The 18365-nt window shown below is 42.3% G+C and overlaps 1 protein-coding gene across 1 annotated transcript; it reads left to right on the top strand.

Moving 5' to 3' along the window:
* The first annotated feature begins 15968 nt into the window (after positions 1–15968).
* SPANXN5 (SPANX family member N5) lies at positions 15969–17129 on the top strand. The gene is made up of 2 exons (XM_055268943.1): positions 15969–16107; positions 16756–17129. Exons 1-2 carry the CDS (start codon positions 16033–16035, stop codon positions 17008–17010), a joined length of 330 nt encoding a protein of 109 aa, XP_055124918.1. The 5' UTR covers positions 15969–16032; the 3' UTR covers positions 17011–17129.
* The last annotated feature ends 1236 nt before the right edge of the window (positions 17130–18365 follow it).

The following is an 18365-nucleotide window of genomic DNA, read 5'->3' as shown; positions in this document are numbered from 1 at the left end:
GCTGGGTTTGGGGGTTTTAGGATGGGCCCATGTGAGGCCATGTAGAGTGGCTTGGCCAGCAAGTCAAAGTTGGGAATTCACGGCCAAAAGTATCCCACAAGGCCCAAGAAGGAGAAGAGGTCCTTTTTTTGTGGGGGGAAGGGGCATGTCCCAAATTAGCTCCTTTCACTGGGTTTGGATGGTTTGAGAATTAATTAGGGGTTAGGACAAACCCATGTTTGTGCTACTTGAGATTTTGTGGGTTAGGCCCAATCTCCTCGATTATGGAGGAAGTTGAACACCTGAGTGGTGTGTTGAATGGACAGGTTAAGGAAAGGGCTACAGAGAAGGAGGTCATTGACGTATTGGAGGAGGGCACTAGGAAAAAGAGGAAGTTCAGCTAGGTCCTTGATGAGGGCCTGTCTGAATAGGTGGGGCCTATCCTGGAACCCCTGTGGGAGTATAATCCATGTTAGTCGGGTGGGCATGTGAGTATTAGGATTTGGCCAAGTTAAAACAAAGAGACTTTGGTAAGCTAGGTTTAAGGGAATAGTGAAATAGGCATCTTTTAGCTCCAACACAGAGAGTGTGTGGTAGATGTAGGAGTACAGGAGAGTAGAGAATATGGGTTGCAGACCACCAGATGGATTGGTACCACTGCCTGGTTAACAACTTGGAGATCCTGGAAAAAGGAGTAAATCTTGTCTGTCTTTTGGAAAGCCAGAATAGGGCTGTTGTGGGGAGAGTTGACAGGCTTGAGAATTTCAGCTTGCCAAAGTTTACAAATAAGATTGAGGCCCCTTCAACCAGCTGGATTAAGGGGATATTGAGACTGATAAAGGAAAATGGAGGGGTTCTGAAGGGTTATTTTAACTGGGATGTGATGTGTGGCTATTGTGGGTTTAGAAACATTCCAAACTTTAGAATTGACAGAAGGTAACAGGGTAAATAATGAGGATGAGTGGAGGGAGAGGGAAGCATTTCAGTGTCAGAGTAAAATAAAAGGGGTAGAATTGTAAGAATCACATTGCATGGAGGCCTGGAATTTACTTAATATGTCCCATCGCAAGATAGGTGTAGGGGCTGAGGGATAACCAAGAAAGAGTGGGTGAAGCGGGGTGGTGAATAGGTTGTATAATAAAGGATGAGTCTGTGCCTAGAGGGGATTCTATTGACTCTCACAATAGAGATCGAAGAACTGGAAAAGGGTCTAGAATATTCGGGTAAAACCGAGTAACTAGTTGTCCCATTGAGCATCCAATAGGAAAGACATGGGCTTACTAGAGACTGACAGAATTACCCTGGGTTCCGAGGTGGTGATGGCAGTAGGGGCGGTGGACTCTAGGCCCCGTCTGTCTTCAGGTATAGGTGGTGAAGCAGGATGAAGAGTTTCACTGAGCACAGTCTGACTTCCAGTGTTGCTTGATACCACAGATGGGGCAAGGTTTCCAGAATGTCCTGGGATTAGGGTAGGCTTTTTCCCAGTGTCCGTCTTGGACGCACTTATAACAGGCTCCTGGAGTTGACTGTTGCCAAGTTGAGGAATTCTGTATGCCTTGGGAACCCTGTTGACTGGCAGCTACCAACATTTGGTATTTAGCTTGGTCCTTCTTTAGGTTTGGGGTTTTCAGTTCGTCCTGTCTATTCTTAAACACCTTAAAGGCCACTTTGATTAAGTTTCTTTGGGAGGTTTGAGGGCCGTCCTTCATTTTTTTAAGTTTTTTTCAAATGTCTGGGGCTGACTGGGAGATAAAGTGTAAATGGAGGTCGATTTTGCCCTTATTGTTATTAGGCTTAAGGTGGCATATTTAGTTGTGACCTTTGGAAGGCAGGAGAGGAAAAGAGCAGGGGCGACTTTATTTATGCCGGCTAGAAGGCATGATATGATATGGCCTGGTTTCTCTCTGTCTGTGGAAGTTGCCTGACAATTCCAATTGGGGTCAGTTCTGGGGACAGCTAGGGTCCCTATTGGGTTGTGAGAAGCATCTTTTTATTGGAGGGTGTTCTAATGGGCATGGGTGCCAATAAAGATGTGTTCCCTGTCCTCCAAGGTGAGAGTAGAGGAGAGGATGACATATATGTCATGCCAGGTAACGTCATAAGATTTAAGGAAGTACAGGAATTCCTTGCAGAAGGAGGTAGGATCCATTGAAAAGGAGTCAAATCTCTTTTCAATGTGGGAGAAGTCAGCTAGGGAACTTGAATTCAGATTATGCCTTCAAGCCTCGCAACCTCCTGCAAGGGAAAGACTTTGGAAGGCCTTTGGGCATGTGCCTGGTTTTCGGCAAAAGAGGGTTGGGCGTGAGACCTGGTTTGAGGTGGAGAAGGAAGGGGGATGGAGGGCAACAGTAAGCGGGTGGAGGAGCTGGATCCCAAGGAGAAGGTGGAGGGAATGGTAGTGGGCAGGAGGCAGAGGAAGGGGTTTGTTGGCCAGGTTGAAATTCAGAGGAGGAAGGCTTGTCCAGAGGAGGAGGCATTTTGGGGAGTTTCTCCTTGAGGAGGAAGATTTGAAAAGGTGAACAAGATTGGCAGAGAGGGAGAGTGATCTGTGAATGAAGATAAGCAAAGCACTTCAGATTATTTACCATTGTGTTGGAGAAAGCTTTTTTACATTATGGTGAATTTGGAAGTTGAACGTTTTGTTTTTTTGGAAGAGGGGAGTGAATACTCTGGATGGGAGTGAATACCCCTGAGGAAAATGAGTACCCTGGAAGAGAGTGAATACCCCAGGGGGGAGCAGGTACTCCAGAGAGAAGTGAATACAACAGAGGAAAGTGAGTACTCGATTCCGCCTGGAAGAAGGGACCTGGAGAGTCGGGGCAGCCCCCTAGTATTCATGCTCCCCAGAGGCTGGAGCGGCCAGAGTGGCGAACGTTCTGAGGCTGTCCCCTGAAAAGGGAGGCTGCGGTCACCTGGTGACTGGGGAGACCTCTCACCCAGCACTTGATTGTTTTTTGGAGAACAGGCAGAAATAGAGAGGAATCCAGAAAGGAGAAAGAGGGAGACTCATCCACTAACTGACGCCCAGTGTTGGATGTGATGTCCAGAAATGGGGGTGATCCTTGTTGCAGCAGCCCAGAAAGGGGAAGGAAGGGAAATGAAAAAGGTCAAGAGTCTGATCAATATCTGGAGGTTATCCCAGGTCTGGAGAAGACTAGAGTATAAGGAGAAGGGAACTAGGAACAGGGAGATCACTCAGGATCTGGAAGCAGGCCCCAGTCTAGTTTGTGCTGCTTTCTGCTTTCCCGGTTGCAGGAGAAAACTTACCGATTAGAACCCAATCACCACTCCAGGTTTTGACACCAAAATGTTAGGTTTTGAAGAGAAAGTGAGGATGAAAGAAAGACACATAGAGAGGGGGCAGCTCAAACAGCAACACAGGAATACTGCAGACACTTGTGGAAGTGGGGATCAGCTAAATGCCAGATCCCACCACCGCTTACAGCCTGGGGTACTTACAGGTATGGGTGGGAGGGATCCGGGCAGTATGGCTTGCTGCCCTGCAGGATATTGATAAGATGTTATGACCAGGTGGTTTGGCCCTTTTTCTGGTGGAATATCATTGTGGTGCTCCTTAGAACTTTGCCAAGCAAGATATGATAGGGATGTTTCTTTAGTTGGGCCTTTGTCTCCCTTGTGGACAGGTGGTCAGGCAGGATGTTTCTCATGGCCTGAACCCCCATGGGATGTTTCACTTTGACCAAGGTCTGCAAAACAGCAAAGAACTTACAAAATGGTGCAGTTTGGACTAACAGATGACCCTACCCATGCTCCTCTTCTTCTTCCCCATAGATCCCTACCCTGTGATTCAACCTTGTTCTTCTCTGGATCAAACCCCTTCCTCAACCTGCATTCCTTCTCATAAAGCCCCCCTTGCTATCCAGTCTCTATCCTATTCACCCAAAATAATGTCTTTCTGGCCTCTCACTGTTTTCTTAACAGATGCAGGAGACACCAAACAGGGACTTAGCCCCCGAACCGAGTTTGAAAAAGATGAAAACATCAGAATATTCACCAGTATTAGTGTTGTGCTACAGGAAGACTAAGAAAATACATTCAAATCAACAGGAGAATGACCAGTCCCGAGAGAACTCCATCAGTCCAGTCCAAGAGGAGGTGGATGAAGGCCTAGACTCCGCTGAAGGATCTTCACAGGAGGATGAAGACCTAGGGTTATCTGAAGGATCCTCACAAAAGGATAAAGACCTAGACTCAGCTGAAGGATCTTCACAAGAAGACGAAGACCCAGACACATCTGAAGGATCTTCAGAGGAGGGTGAGGAGGACTAGCCAAACATGGAGAAACCAAATTGGACAAATCCTCACCACCAACGGCGATGATTACAATAAAATCAAGTTTGAGAAGCTGATGGCTGTGTATATCTCTGCCTGTTTTCTGATGGTGGGGGGGGGGAAGGGAAGGGAAGAGGTAGGCATTTGAGAAGGGAGGGATATGAGGTCCTGTAAGGTTGGTGGACAGACCCACAGGTTGACAGTAAGCCAGACATTGTAAATAAGGCCTGGGGGAGGACTGATTCCTAAAGAAAATTTTCTTCTTAAAATTTTATCTCACGGGAAGTGGACATGTGTATATGTTCACGCAACTGTACCAGGCAGCACATAGTTCTGCTGAATGTACACATCAAAGGTATTCCCATCCCCTTTCCATTTGATATTTTCCTAGGTTAGAAATATATGCTTTATAAAGAGTAAATGTTCTGTAAAACACAAAGCACAACACAAAAGAAGCTAGTAGATGTAGGAGTAAGTAAACAGCAGGAAAGCATTGCTTGTAATGAAATGATTGAAAAGCCAATTCTAAAACAAAATTTTCAATGCATCTTAACTACTTATGTTACTGTTTTGATAACCTCAACAGTCTTTAATCAAGATAAGTATGCTTTAGAAATGTGTTGATATCCGCAAAGTGTGAATATTCAAAATCGCCACGACTTGGGAAAAGGAAAGTAAAACACTCTAAGTATGAGGAGCTTTTTTCCATGGAATGTGAACTGCAAGGTGGTGAGAAGGGTTAGGTGTGATGTGGTGAGATCATTTTTAGGAGAGTGTGTCTATTATGGGCTTTATAACACTTCCATTTTGCATGATAATTTCCTGAAATTCATCATTTAATTAAGGCTATAGATTTTGATTACAATGTTTCTTAAAATGTCAAACAGTATAATATTTATAGTGAAAAAGAAAACTGCTTGGTGGATACACATCAGTTAGCAGGAAAAGACACCACAGGGATTCACCATGGAGTCACCTGTGGATGGGGTTTTAGTTTCTGTCCTTGAATTGACCTTCACATAGTGCCTACCTGTTGAGAGTTCAGGGGATGTTGGAGAGACAATTGGGTAAAACAAGAAGGTCTTCTCAGGATACATGAGGGAGTTAAATAAAAATGCAGGAGCAATTACAATTTTAGTTATTTGTAACTGTTGTTTGCTAAGTCATAACATTGTCATTGATAACATGAAAAAAATAAAATATACTAAATATCAGTAGACAAAAACCAGTTTTCTTTTCTCCAACCAAATACCTAAATACCTAGCACTGATTTCCAGAACAAAATCCCTCACATACCATCTTTGGAATAAAAGAATATTCTTTCAAGTTGTCGGACCACGAGGTAAAAACAAAAAATCCCAATGCTTTTTTTCTTACTCTTTGATATGTACCATTGAAGGTATTTCTCATTGCAAACCAATATTTCCATCCAGCATGTGACATTAAAGAATTTTTCACATTTAGGATAGTAATACGGGATCACATTCTTTAGTCTTAGGCATTGCAGAGGAAAAACAAAAACAAAACAAACAAAAACAAACAAACAAAAAAAACAAAACTAAGTTGAGAGAGGCGGAGCAAGAAAAGCAGAATAGAAGGCTGCACAGATCAGCCCCCTCGCAAGGACACAAATTTAACAACTATCCACACAGTAGAAAACACCTCCATAAGAACCTAAAATCAGGGGAACTCCCATAGTACCTGGTTGTATCACTGAAAGAGGCACTGAAGAGTTGGAATTAACAGTCTTAAATCGCTGACCCCCCCCGCTTCCCTACCCTAGGCAGTGGCAGTGTGGTGTAAAGAGCATCTCTGGAAGCTGGAAGAGCAAGAGCAGAGCGGTTGTGGGTCACTGAACTCAGTGCTGTCTCTTACAGGAGAAAGGAAAACCAGACCAAACTTAGCTGACTCCCATCTGGGAAGGGAGCATTTAAACCACCTCTAGCCAGAGGGAAATTACCCATCCCAGTAATCAGAACTTGAGTTTCTGCAAACCTTGCCACCAAGGGCTAAAAAACTGTTCCAGGTTTCTCCGACAACCTTAAAGGCAGTCTAGGCCATAAGATCTGTAACTCGTAGGTGAGTTCTAGCACAGAATTGGGCCCAGAGGCAGTGGATTGTGGCGGGTATGTGGAGGGGTGCACAAGACCTACTGAGATACCAGCTGGGGCAGCCAAGTGAGTGCTGGTGTCACCCCTGCCATAGCCCCACACTGCCCAGCTAGCAGCTCCATAAAAGACCCCTTCTTTCCATTTGAGGAGATGGAATAGTGAGGAGCGTTTTTTTTTCTTGCATCTTGAATACCAGCTCAACTACAGCAGGACAGGGCACTGGTCAGGGTTGTGAAGCCCCTGTTCCAGGCGCTAGCTCCTGGATAACATTTCTAGACACTGCCAGAAAGAAACCTGCTGCCTTGAAAGAAATGAAAAGAGAACACCTATACACTGTTTACGGGAATGTAACTTAGTTCAGCCATTGTAAAAAGCAGTTTGGTGATTTCTGCAAGAACTTAGAATTACCATTCATCTCAGCAATCACATTATTGGACATATATCCAAAGGATATATGTCATTCTACCATTAAGACATATGCATGCGTGTGTTCTTGACAGCACTATTCACAATAGCAAAGATATTGAATCAACCTAAAGGCCCATCAACAGTAGACTGGATGAAGACAATGTGGTACAGAAACAACGCGGAATACTATGCAGCCATTAAAAAATGAGATCATGTCTTTTGCAGCAACATGGATGGAGCTGGAGGCCATTATTCTAAGCTAACTCACATGGGAACAGAAAATGGAATACCACCTTTTTCCATTTATAAGCAAGAGCTAAACATCGCTACACGTGGACACAAAGAAGGGAACAACAGACACCAGTGTCTACTTGGGGGTAAAGGATGGGAGGAGGGTGAGGATTGAAAAGCTACCTATCAGCTATTATGCCGATTACCTGGGTGATGAAATAATCTGTACACCAAACCCGTGTGACACACAATCTCCCTATATAACAAGCCTGCACATGTACCCCGAACCTTAAACAAAAGTTAACAAAAATTTAAAAATAAAATAATAAAAAATTAAGAAGTCTCATAGAAGTAGAGAGTAGAACGGTGGTGACTAGGGGCTTGGTGGTGGTGGCTGGAAAGACATTGGTCAAAGGATACCAAATTTCTCTTAGACTGAAGGAATAAGCTCCAGAGATACATTGTACAACATGGTGACTACAGGTGATCATAATATGTTGTATTATTGATAAATGCTAAGAGAGTAGATGTTAAGTGTTCTCAATACAAAATGATAACTTTGTGGGATGATGCACATGTTAATTAGCTATATTTATTCATTCTACAGTGTATATACTTCAAACATTATACACATGATAAATATATTCAATTTTATCTGTCAGTTTAAAATAATAAAAATAAAGAAGAAAGAAATGTCCAAGTGTTCTGTCTGGGAAGATGGGCCTGAGAGAGTCTTACATAGTTAATCATGTACTATGTTTTGTGTGCAGTACAGCAGAGGGAGTGGGGCTACCTGAGAGCAGCACATAGTCAGTAAATGGCCTGTAACAGCTCTACTTCCTTTCCTGAAGAATCAGAATGGTGAAAGAAAACAGTTTAATGTTTCTCATGCCCCTAAGAAGGACACTAAAGTGTTTTAAAGAGAGTTGGATCTGAAGGTGCCCTGTGGTTGGGATTGAGGGATGACATGAAAATGTTCTGCATGAATCAGCCATTTCGGGCCAGATGGGATGATACGCATCTCAGGAGATGTTCGATGGATACAACATTGGGAAATTGATTAAGTGTGAGACTCATGCATATTAAGTGCAATTACATAAAATGGCATTGCATTTCTCATTCAGCCAAGCATTGTAACCAGGTATATTCATGTGCCAGCTATTTCAATAAAAAGTGGTATCTCTCACAACCATTTGCATTCCAATACAATTTTCTGAATGTAAGAGAAACAGATACAGTTATAACCAAGGTGTTAATAAATGAGAATGGTTTGCATCTTATCTTCTCTATTCTGCAGAAAGGCCCTTGAAGAGCATATTGCATCACTTTCTTCATGGCCAAGAAAATCAAGAATCACTGATCTGGCCAGGTGCAGTGGCTCATGCCTGTAATCCCAGCACTTTGGGAGGCCAAGGCTGGCGGATCACCTGAGGTCAGGAGTTTGAGACGAGCCTGGCCAACATGGTGAAACCCTGTCTCTGCCAACATACAAAAAAATTAGCTGGGCATGGTGGCGGGCGCCTGTAATCCCAGCTACTGGGGAGGCTGAGGCAGGAGAATTGCTTGAATCCAGGCGGTGGAGGTTGCAGTGAGCCAAGATCGTGCCACTGCACTCCAGCCTGGGTGACAGAGCCAGACTCTGTCTCAAAAAAACAAAAACAAAAACAAAATATCACCGATCCATTTGAAAGTCAGCAAATATTTTGTCATTGACTATAGACCCTAGAGAGTGATCCCCATACACCACACTACAACTTAAGACTGATTCTATTTCTTAATCATCCTTTGGAGGTCATCACGTTTTTGAACTCTTGTAATAACAGGGGACTTGAACTCATTTCAGACAGCAAACCTTGTCCTACGTTATCTTATGCTCTGGGAGGAATCTAAAAGACAAGGAAGTAAGGAAGAAAGAGAGGAAGGAAGGCAGGGAGGAAGGAAGGAAGGGAGGGAGGAAGGAAGGGAGGGAGGGAGGGAAGGAGGGAGAGAGGGCGGAAAGGAGAAGAGTAGAGAAGAGAAGAGAGGAGACGATCTCTAAACCTAAACTGGTAGAAAGCTTCACAAGTCTGAATACTTAAAAAGTTAAATTAAGTAGCTAAAGATGTTTTTGAAAATCATCTGAGCAAACAAAAAATAATTCTGAAAAATAATTGGTAATGTGATAATGACAACGGGTTATTTCTTCTATCCTTGATCTCCTACAATATATTTTAAGCCAGATCATGTTTTTCCTTTGATGAAAACTCCACAGACTTTTCATCTTGATTAAAATAAAATCCAAATTCCTAATAAGACTGTACTTGATTTGGGCATCTATTACCTCTCTGATATTAATACTTATTCTTCTCATGAATCACTCTGCTTCTATCACACTCCCCAATCTGTGACTCTTGTAACTCACCATGCATGTGATTCCTCTAACCTGCCATCCATATCAGGGTCTTTGCATACTTCTGCCTAGAAGGTTCTTCTCTAAAATATCCACTATGTATCCTAATTTTCTTTTCTTTTCTTTTTCTTTCCTTCTTTCTTTTCTTTTTTTTTTTTTTTTTTGAGACGGAGCCTTGCTTTGTCGGCTAGCCTGGAGTGCAGTGGTGCATTCTCGGCTCTCTGCAACCTCTGCCTCCTGGTTTCAAGCAATTCTCCTCCCTCAGCCTCCTGAGTAGCTGAGATTACAGGTGCCTGCTATCACGCCTGGCTAATTTTTGGATTTTTAGTATAGATGGGGTTTCATTGTGTTGGCCAGGCTGGTCTTGAACTCCTGACCTCGTGATCTGCCTGCCTTTGCCTCCCAAAGGGCTGAGATTACAATCGTGAGCCACCATGCCCGACCTATGTATCCTAATTTTCTTAAGGTCACTAGTCGGAAGTCACTTTATTGGAAAGGCTATCCTCCATTTAATGGTGAAGACATTAAATGGTACTTGTACTTCTTCCAAACAAAATGATACTTTTATCAGTTATTTTACTACAGTACCTGGAACATGTAAACTTTCAAGAAATATTTGATGAATGAATGCATGTTAATCTGAACTTAGTATTGCAGTCTTCATTATTAGAAAGCATTTACATGTTTTAACTGTCAGGGAGCTACACTGGTAAGTGATTAATTCCCTATCAATAAAATGGATAGAGTACTATTCAGGCTACATGTTCTCACAGTTGTGGCAAGGGTTATTAAATTGCCAGCTGTAGTACTAAACTTATATTAATGTTGTACTCATTAGTATTACTCTTGTTATGTTCAGAGGAAATATGGAATAAAAGTAAGATCATGGGCCTGGTTCAAATCTGAATTCTGCTACTTCCTAGTTGGGTGATCTAGGTCAAGTTTCTTAACTCCTCTGAGTCTTAGATTCTTTGTATGAAAAATGGAAAAAATGCTAGCACCTACTTCTCAGGATTGTTGTGAAAACAAATTAATTAATATATTTAAACTTTTAGCACAGAGCCTAGTACATAGTGTGTTCGGTAATTACAAACTATTACTAGTGGGTATAATAGGATGTGAAAAATTCATGACATCAAACAAATAGAACTGAGATTTTTATACACACACACACATATGTATACACACACACACATATACACACACACACATATACACACACACATGTATACACACACACACGTATACACACACACACACACACACACACACACACACATACATATATATTTTTTTGCAACAGAGTCTAGCTCTGTCACCCAGGCTAGAGCGCAGTGGCGTGATCTCGGCTCACTGCAACCTCTGTCTCCTGGGTTCAAGCAATTCTTCTGTCTCAGCCTCCTGAGCAGCTGGGACTACAGGCGGGTGCCACCATGCCTGGGTAATTTTTTGTATTTTTAGTAGAGATGAGGTTTCACCATGTTAGCCAGGATGGTCTTGATCTCCTGACCGTGTGATCCACCTGCCTCACCCTCCCAAAGTGCTAGGATTACAGTGTGAACCACCACGTCTGGCCAGATTTTTGAAATAGAGAAAGCATTGGACATCATTTTATCATAGAATATTAAAGCTGGAAGAGACCATAGGATCATAGGAACCCATCGTCTCTTGCAAGAATCCAGGTCTCCAAACTCAGAAACATGCTAATTGTTCCTTCCTGAAAATGCACATTAGGCATGGCATAGCTTTTGCAATCAGTGATGATGTCAAGGCATCAGGGGCTAGAGGCTTAGGACACCATTGACAAAGCAGGAGTACTGACATCTTGAACAAGATCTGTCATTTTAAAATTCACCTTAATCAAAAACTGCCAAAACCCAAAGGGCATCAGCCTAATGGCTAAGGTCAGCATGACCATAAACCACAAATAACATCTCCAGCCAGAAACACTCCAAACTCCTCGCTGACCAGAGACAAGCTAGCCCCAAGATAACCCCACCCTGGCCAGGAAGATGCCAGCCCCAAGATAACCTCCCCTCCACCCAGAGACATTCCAACCCCACTGTAAACTTCTCCCCCACACAGAAACATTCCAAGCTTGTGATAAGCCCCCTCACCCTAAAACCAACATATACTCTTAGTCTGTAAAAAAAAAAAAAAAAAAAAAAGGGCTCCTCACCAAAATCGCCCAGAATCCCCTCTCAGGTTTTTTCTAAAATAAACGTGTCTTTAACTGTAAAGCTGTGTTTCATGTTTCTCTCCTCTTTCTTTAACTCTTACATTTGGTGCTGAAACCCGGGACAGGTGCTGGGGGCAGAGGCTCTCTTGCAACCCAAGAAGCAGTGGGCAACGACAGCTCATCCTGAGTTAATTCCTGAATCCTATGGGTCTCTGGCCACCCACCCCATCTATTTCTCTCACTTCACTTTTCCCTCATCCTCCCTTTTCTCTCTCTCTCTCTTTCTCTCTCTCTCTCTTCCTTGTGCGGCTGCAGTCCAAGAGCCCCTTTGGCGATTCCAACCGGAACATCCAACATTGGACACTAATCCAGCTGACTGGTAAGATCTGCCCTCCCCTGGCTTTCTCTCAGTACCCAGGAAAAGTCAGGTCTGCCATTCCAGTCCTCAGAGGACCAGTGGGACTAAGCTAGAGGAAATCTTGGGGATGTCCAGTTTCTTCTCAGCTTGACTGTCCTCTTTAGAAAGAGGACTCTGGGTCTCTGTCTTTTGTCTGGGGATGCCTAGAACAAAAACAGACACCCTTGGCTTCTTCTCGCCAGTCCACTTGCGAGCCAAACAATCCCACATTTCTACACCCTCTCCACTGTACTCTCTCCTTCACAACCTCGTCAAACTTGGCTTAAGTGTTTAGTCTTTTATGGTAACCTGGCCTGGCCCCAATACACATTAGATAATGACAGCCGATGGCCCAAAAATGGCACCTTTAACTTGAAAATTTTCAAGAACCTTAACAACTTTATAACCAGGAATGGCAATGGCAAGAGGTTCTCTATAGTCAGGCTTTCTTCTACTTCTACCATAAATCCCCACCCTCCCTGTGTCACGCTTGCACCTCTCATAAAATCTTCCTTCCTTATAAAAACTCTCCCTCCTCAGGTCTCTCCCTCCTCTGAAACTTTTATCCCATTGTTTTTACTCCATTTAACCCATTCTCCCTCTCCAGGAAGTGGCTGGGGCTGACGGCCTTGCTCGTGTTCATGTCCCTTTCTCTATGTCTCATTTGTCACAAATCAAAGGTATAAGTATATTCAAAAGGGCTTTATGGTTTTTGTTTTGTTTTGTTTTGTTTTGTTTTTTGACATGGTGTCTCACTCTGTAACCCAGGCTGGAGTGCAATGGCGTGGTCTCGGCTCACTGCAACCTCCACCTCCTGGGTTCAAGCGATTCTCCTGTCTCAGCCTGCCAAGTAGCTGGGACTACAGGCACGTGCCTCCACACCCGGCTAATTTTTGTATTTTTAGTAGAGACAGGGTTTCACTATGTTGGCCCAGCTGGTCTCGGAACTCCTGACCTCAAGATCCGCCCACCTCGGCCTCCCAAAGTGCTGGGATTACAGGCGTGAGCCACAATGCCCAGCCGTGTTTATGTTTTTCTCTTCATAAATTTTGTTTTCCTGGAAAAGGCTTTTTCCTGGTCAACTAAATTACTTTTCTCCACTCTATCTTGCCACTCTTGGTGCATGTATGAAAGACCCTAAAATGACTCCTGGTGGCCTGGGACTCCTTGGGAAAACAAAAAAGGTGCCACAAATCCCGTTTTGGGAAAAATCTGTTTTCCTTATGAAACCCCTAGACTTAAATAAGTACCTCTCAAAAATCTGTCTTTGTCTTCCAACTGTACTTGTTTATTAGGCCCTAGAAACCGTTTTCTTAGCTCTGTTCTTAAAAGGCCTCACCCGAAGGCCAATAATCCAACTGGAAAATTAGCAGAAAAGAAATCTTATAACTACTAAATCTTCTTCTGATTGTCTGTGTGGCTATATATGTTTTATGTGTGCAATGTCTATTAAAAGAACTCTAATTGGCCAAAAAAATAAGCACTTAAATCAAATGTTTTTAAGGGAAAAGTAAAAGCTGTGGGACCTTTCAGTTCTCGTAACTTTAATCTTTAAAACTTACTGGTACAGCAAAGTTAAAAGTGTCTTAAGAGTTGCCAGCGTACATTTTTATTTGCATTTGTTAATCAAGCAATTTCATACTTCTCGCTGCAAAATACTATAAGGTGTCAACATCTGGCATAGAGGCTACAAAACTACAACTCAGCCCAAACAAAATAATCTTTGCTTGTGTAATTTTTTAAATAAATAAAGCATTAATATTGGTTTAATGAAGATAGCTGTATCTTAAACTATTTAGTAAAATATCCTAACTTCTAACCTTGTGGCCTTAGGCAGTCTAGTCCACAGACATGAAGGAAATTTGTTTTGGGAAATAACTGTTATCATCTTTAATATTAAAGAAAAGATAATTTGTATAAGAAAGAATCTTATATGGTAAATTTGTGTCCTAAAGTAAATTAACTGTTGTTTAAAAAAAGGGATGTTTACAACAAGTCAGAAAGTTAAGGCATGTCAGCAATTGTCTGTGAAAGTCGTGAAAAATTTTATAAAACGGAATTTGTGCAAGAAATGTTGTATAATTTAAAAGTAATTAGGCCTCCTGAATGCTTTATAAAATTTCACTCTAACTCTTAGCTGTACAACTTGCCTGCTTTGCAGCTAAATAAAACCTAGGACACATGGAGTTAAATGCTGGAATAAGCCAGACCTTATCTGCACTTCTGTCTAGGTCCTAGGCCCTACACTTAGTACGTAATTAAATTCCCAAACTTACCAAGGTTTTCATCAAAAGTAAAGGTTGCTAAAAGTTAGCAGTGTAACATATATTTAAAACTATTGAAGAAATAGTTTATGAGCAAGGTGTGCAAGGAAAGTAAAATATACTTTTGGTAAAAAGATTATAAGAAGGCTTAAGAATGTGGATTTTTGCCTACATTAAAAGGTTAAAAAATTGTTTTAAAGGTTTAAGCAAGTTTTGGAAGGTTAATTGTAAAGAAAATTTCGTGTGTATACATATTGGCTAAAGTTAAAGGGGTATCATTCAGTTTTTCTGTAAATTGAGCATTAAAATAAAAGCACAATGGGTTTCTGTTAACGCACTAACCTGCTCTTTAACAAAAATTATAAATGGTTAAAAAGGGTCTCTAAAAATCTTACCTTATGGTCAAACATTAAAATTGGGTAAATGCGTCTACAAGGTTTTATTAAAAATGGAGTTTAACATTAATAGCACACTAATACAATGGTAGAATTTGGCTTATTTGATATAAAATCATACAGGAAGCATTGTCAAATAGAAAATGGTATTTGGCTTTCTTTGGGCTATATTTGTATAAATATGCTATTGGTATGTGTTCCAAAGTTATGGCAGATTCCTATAATTCTAATATATCTTAGTGTACATTATCAGTAATAATTATAATTGTTTTGTTAAAATTATTGTGTGCCACAGAGGTAACAAATATCTTTGTCAATTGTGTCTTTAACTATGGCTACCCTAAAACTTTTTGTCATCCATAAACAATTGTTGTCTTGTTTTATTCCTCTTTAAAGGTGGTTTTATAATCAGCTATAAAGCTCTGAATGCAGGTTTCTGATAAAAAGCAGGACAGGAATTAACTGCATAAACCAAACTAATAGGAAACTAATCTGTTTAACGTTTTGCTTAAAATATTGCTAACCCTTTGTTTTGCCTTTCAAAGTCAAAGAAACCTTTTTTAAGAGATTAACAGCTTTTAACTGTTAACTGTTAACTGCTAACTCCCATATGGGAGTTAACTGTTCACTTTTGACTGTTTAACTTTTAACTGTTAACTCCCATAAACAAAATCAAATACAACCCTGATTTGAAACAAGACTAAGATACACGGTAAAGAATGTTTATTCACTAAAGTTTTGACAGACTGAAGGCCATTATTTCAGATTGGAAATAGGAAACTTAAAAGAACTACATGGACATTGGGTAAAAGAACATGGGTTGAAATTTGCCTGGCAGTAGCCCAAAGGTAAATGGTCTTCAAGGTGCATATGAAGGAACTGTAAGAGGGAAATGGGATAATTCACATCCCCACCAATAAATAAATGTAGCCACACTAGCTTGGGGGATTTGAGGTGAGACATCGAAAATATTAAGTCATGGTGAGGGCTGGAGGACAAAAGAATGAATCACTTAATAGGAATGGCTGTGGGGAAGGGCTTGAAGGAATCATCCTCTGACTTCCACGTGAACCATGAACATTAAACATGGAGAAATGAGGAGCAGCGGCAGATCGGTTTGGGATGCATCTTCAGGGGATGCTGAAACAACAACAGCATTTGGTTTGCTCTACACCCCTGTCACCCCTCGCCCGCAAGCCCAGGGAGTTGTCAGCAGTGGTGCTTTGTGATGTCTAAGCCACCCTAGGGCTGCCACTGGCTGGGACACTGCCTGTATGATCAAACAAAGTTCAAGGGTGTGGCTTTGCTTGTCACCAGGAGGGTATACATAGGGAGGGCAAGAGCTCTGGGCCACTGGGAAGATTCAAAAGCTACAAAAGCCTCATTATGGATAGTAAACCTCCCAGCACCAATGGGGAAAAGAGGAAGAGCCCCTGTGAATGCAACGATGAAAATGATGAGGTATGATTGTTAGGTTTTGAAGCGAAGGTGAGGGTGAAAGAAAGACACACAGAGCAGGGGGGGCTCAAACAGCAATACAGGAATATCGCAGACAATTGTGGAAGTGGGGGACCCGCTTAATGCCAGAGCCCACTGCCGCTGACAGGCTGGGGTGCTTATAGGTATGGGTGGGAGGGCCCTGGGCAGTATGGCTTGCTGCCCTGCAGGATATTGAAGAGATGTTCTTATGATCAGGTGGTTTGGCCCTTTTTCTGGTGGAATATCATTGTGGTGCTCCTTAGAACTTTGCCAAGCAAGATATGATAGGGATGTTTCTTTAGTTGGGCCTTTGTCTGCCTTGTGGACAGGTGGTTAGGCAGGATGTTTCTCACGGCCTGAACTCCCATGGGATGTTTCACTTTGACCAAGGTCTGCAAAATAGCAAAGAACTTACAAAATGGTGCAGTTTGGACTAAGAGATGACCCTACCCATGCTCCTCTTCTTCTTCCCCATAGATCCCTACTCTGTGATTCAACCTTGTTCTTCTCTGGATCAAACCCCTTCCTCAACCTGCATTCCTCCTTCTCGTGAAGCCCCCCTTGCTATCCAGTCTCTATCCTATTCACCCAGAATAATGTCTTTCTGGTCTCTCTCTGTTTTCTTAACAGATGCAGGAGACACCAAACAGGGACTCGGCCCCCGAACCGACTTTGAAAAAGATGAAAACATCTGAATACTCAACACTATTAGTGGTTCGCTACAGGAAGGTTAAGAAAATATATTCAAATCAACTGGAGAAGGATCACTCCCCAGAGCACTCCATCAATCCAGTCCAAGAGGAAGAGGACGAAGTCCTAGAAATATCGGCTGAAACATCTGCCAAGGAGGAAGAAGACCCACCAGTGGACGAAGAAGACCCGTAAGCATCTGAAGGATCTTTTTCACAGGCTGGGGAGAACTGGTGAAAAATGCAGAAACCAAATTGGACAAATCCTCACCACCAATGGCGATGATTACAATAAAATCAAGTTTGAGAAGCTGATGGCTGTGTATATCTCTGCCTGTTTTCTGATGGTGGGGGGGAAGGGAAGGGAAGAGGTAGGCATTTGAGAAGGGAGGGATATGAGGTCCTATAGGGTTGGTGGACAGACCCACAGGTTGACAGTAAGCCAGACATTGTAAATAAGGCCTGGGGGAGGACTGATTCCTAAAGAAAATTTTCTTCTTAAAATTTTATCTCACGGGAAGTGGACATGTGTATATGTTCACGCAACTGTATCCAGCAGCACATAGTTCTGCTGAATGTACACATCAAAGGTATTCCCATCCCCTTTCCATTTGATATTTTCGTAGGTTAGAAATATGTGCTTTATAAAGAGTAAATGTTCTGTAAAACACAAAGCACAATACAGACATACACAGACACCTCTGCTCACTCTCTCTAGAGGGATATAATTTCAAACATTGGTTATAGGGCCCGGCACAGTGGCTTGCGCCTGTAATCCCAGCATTTTGGGAGGCTGAGGCGGGTGGATCACCTCAGGTTTGTGAGGTTTTCAAAGAAAGATCTTGATCGAAAGAGGGAACGTGAAAGCTGACTGTGCGAATGAACCAGCTTCTCCAGTGCCAATGAGCCCCATTTCAAAGCAGTGGAGATAATTAGATAATTGTACTGTTACTATAAAAGAATAACAAAAGGGGGAAATTGTAAGCGTAACTAAACATAAAATGGAGATTTTCCTGTTGCCAAAAGAGCAAGAAGAGACCTTCCCCATTTCACTTTCCTTAGAGCATTTCCATGAGAAAATTTGTATTTATAAACTCTTCCTTTGATATGTAAGCCTCTGTCCACCCTGGAACCCAGGAATGGCTTGAACTTGAACTCCAGGCCTCAAGTGATCCTCCAGCCTCAGCCTCCGAAAGTGTTGGGATTACAGGCGTGAGCCACCAAGCACCGCCACCAGGAATGTCTTTCTTCAGGGCCATGGAGCCATCTCTTTGAAAGGCGAACGTCGAGGAAGATGATGTCCCTGTCTCCCTGTCTCCCTGTCACCAGGGGAGTTTAACCTAGGTGCTTTGCTCCAAGCTGTAAGCACCTGCTTGTCATAGAGATATGAGTTTTATTTTTCCTTCAGATAAAGGCAATTAACTAACACAGATGGGTACTCCAGTTACTCGATGAACTTAGGACTTGCCTGGGAGCATTTAGCGTTCACCCTTGGCTGCTGCTGTACAACAAGGCCAATTACCTACGTATCTGGACTTTCTGATTTCTGCT

The sequence above is a fragment of the Symphalangus syndactylus genome, chromosome X (genome assembly GCF_028878055.3).
Source record: "Symphalangus syndactylus isolate Jambi chromosome X, NHGRI_mSymSyn1-v2.1_pri, whole genome shotgun sequence".
In the NCBI taxonomy this organism is placed as follows: domain Eukaryota; kingdom Metazoa; phylum Chordata; class Mammalia; order Primates; family Hylobatidae; genus Symphalangus; species Symphalangus syndactylus.
The sequence above is the reverse complement of the archived record's forward strand: the minus strand, read 5'-3'. Positions and strand labels throughout refer to the sequence as shown.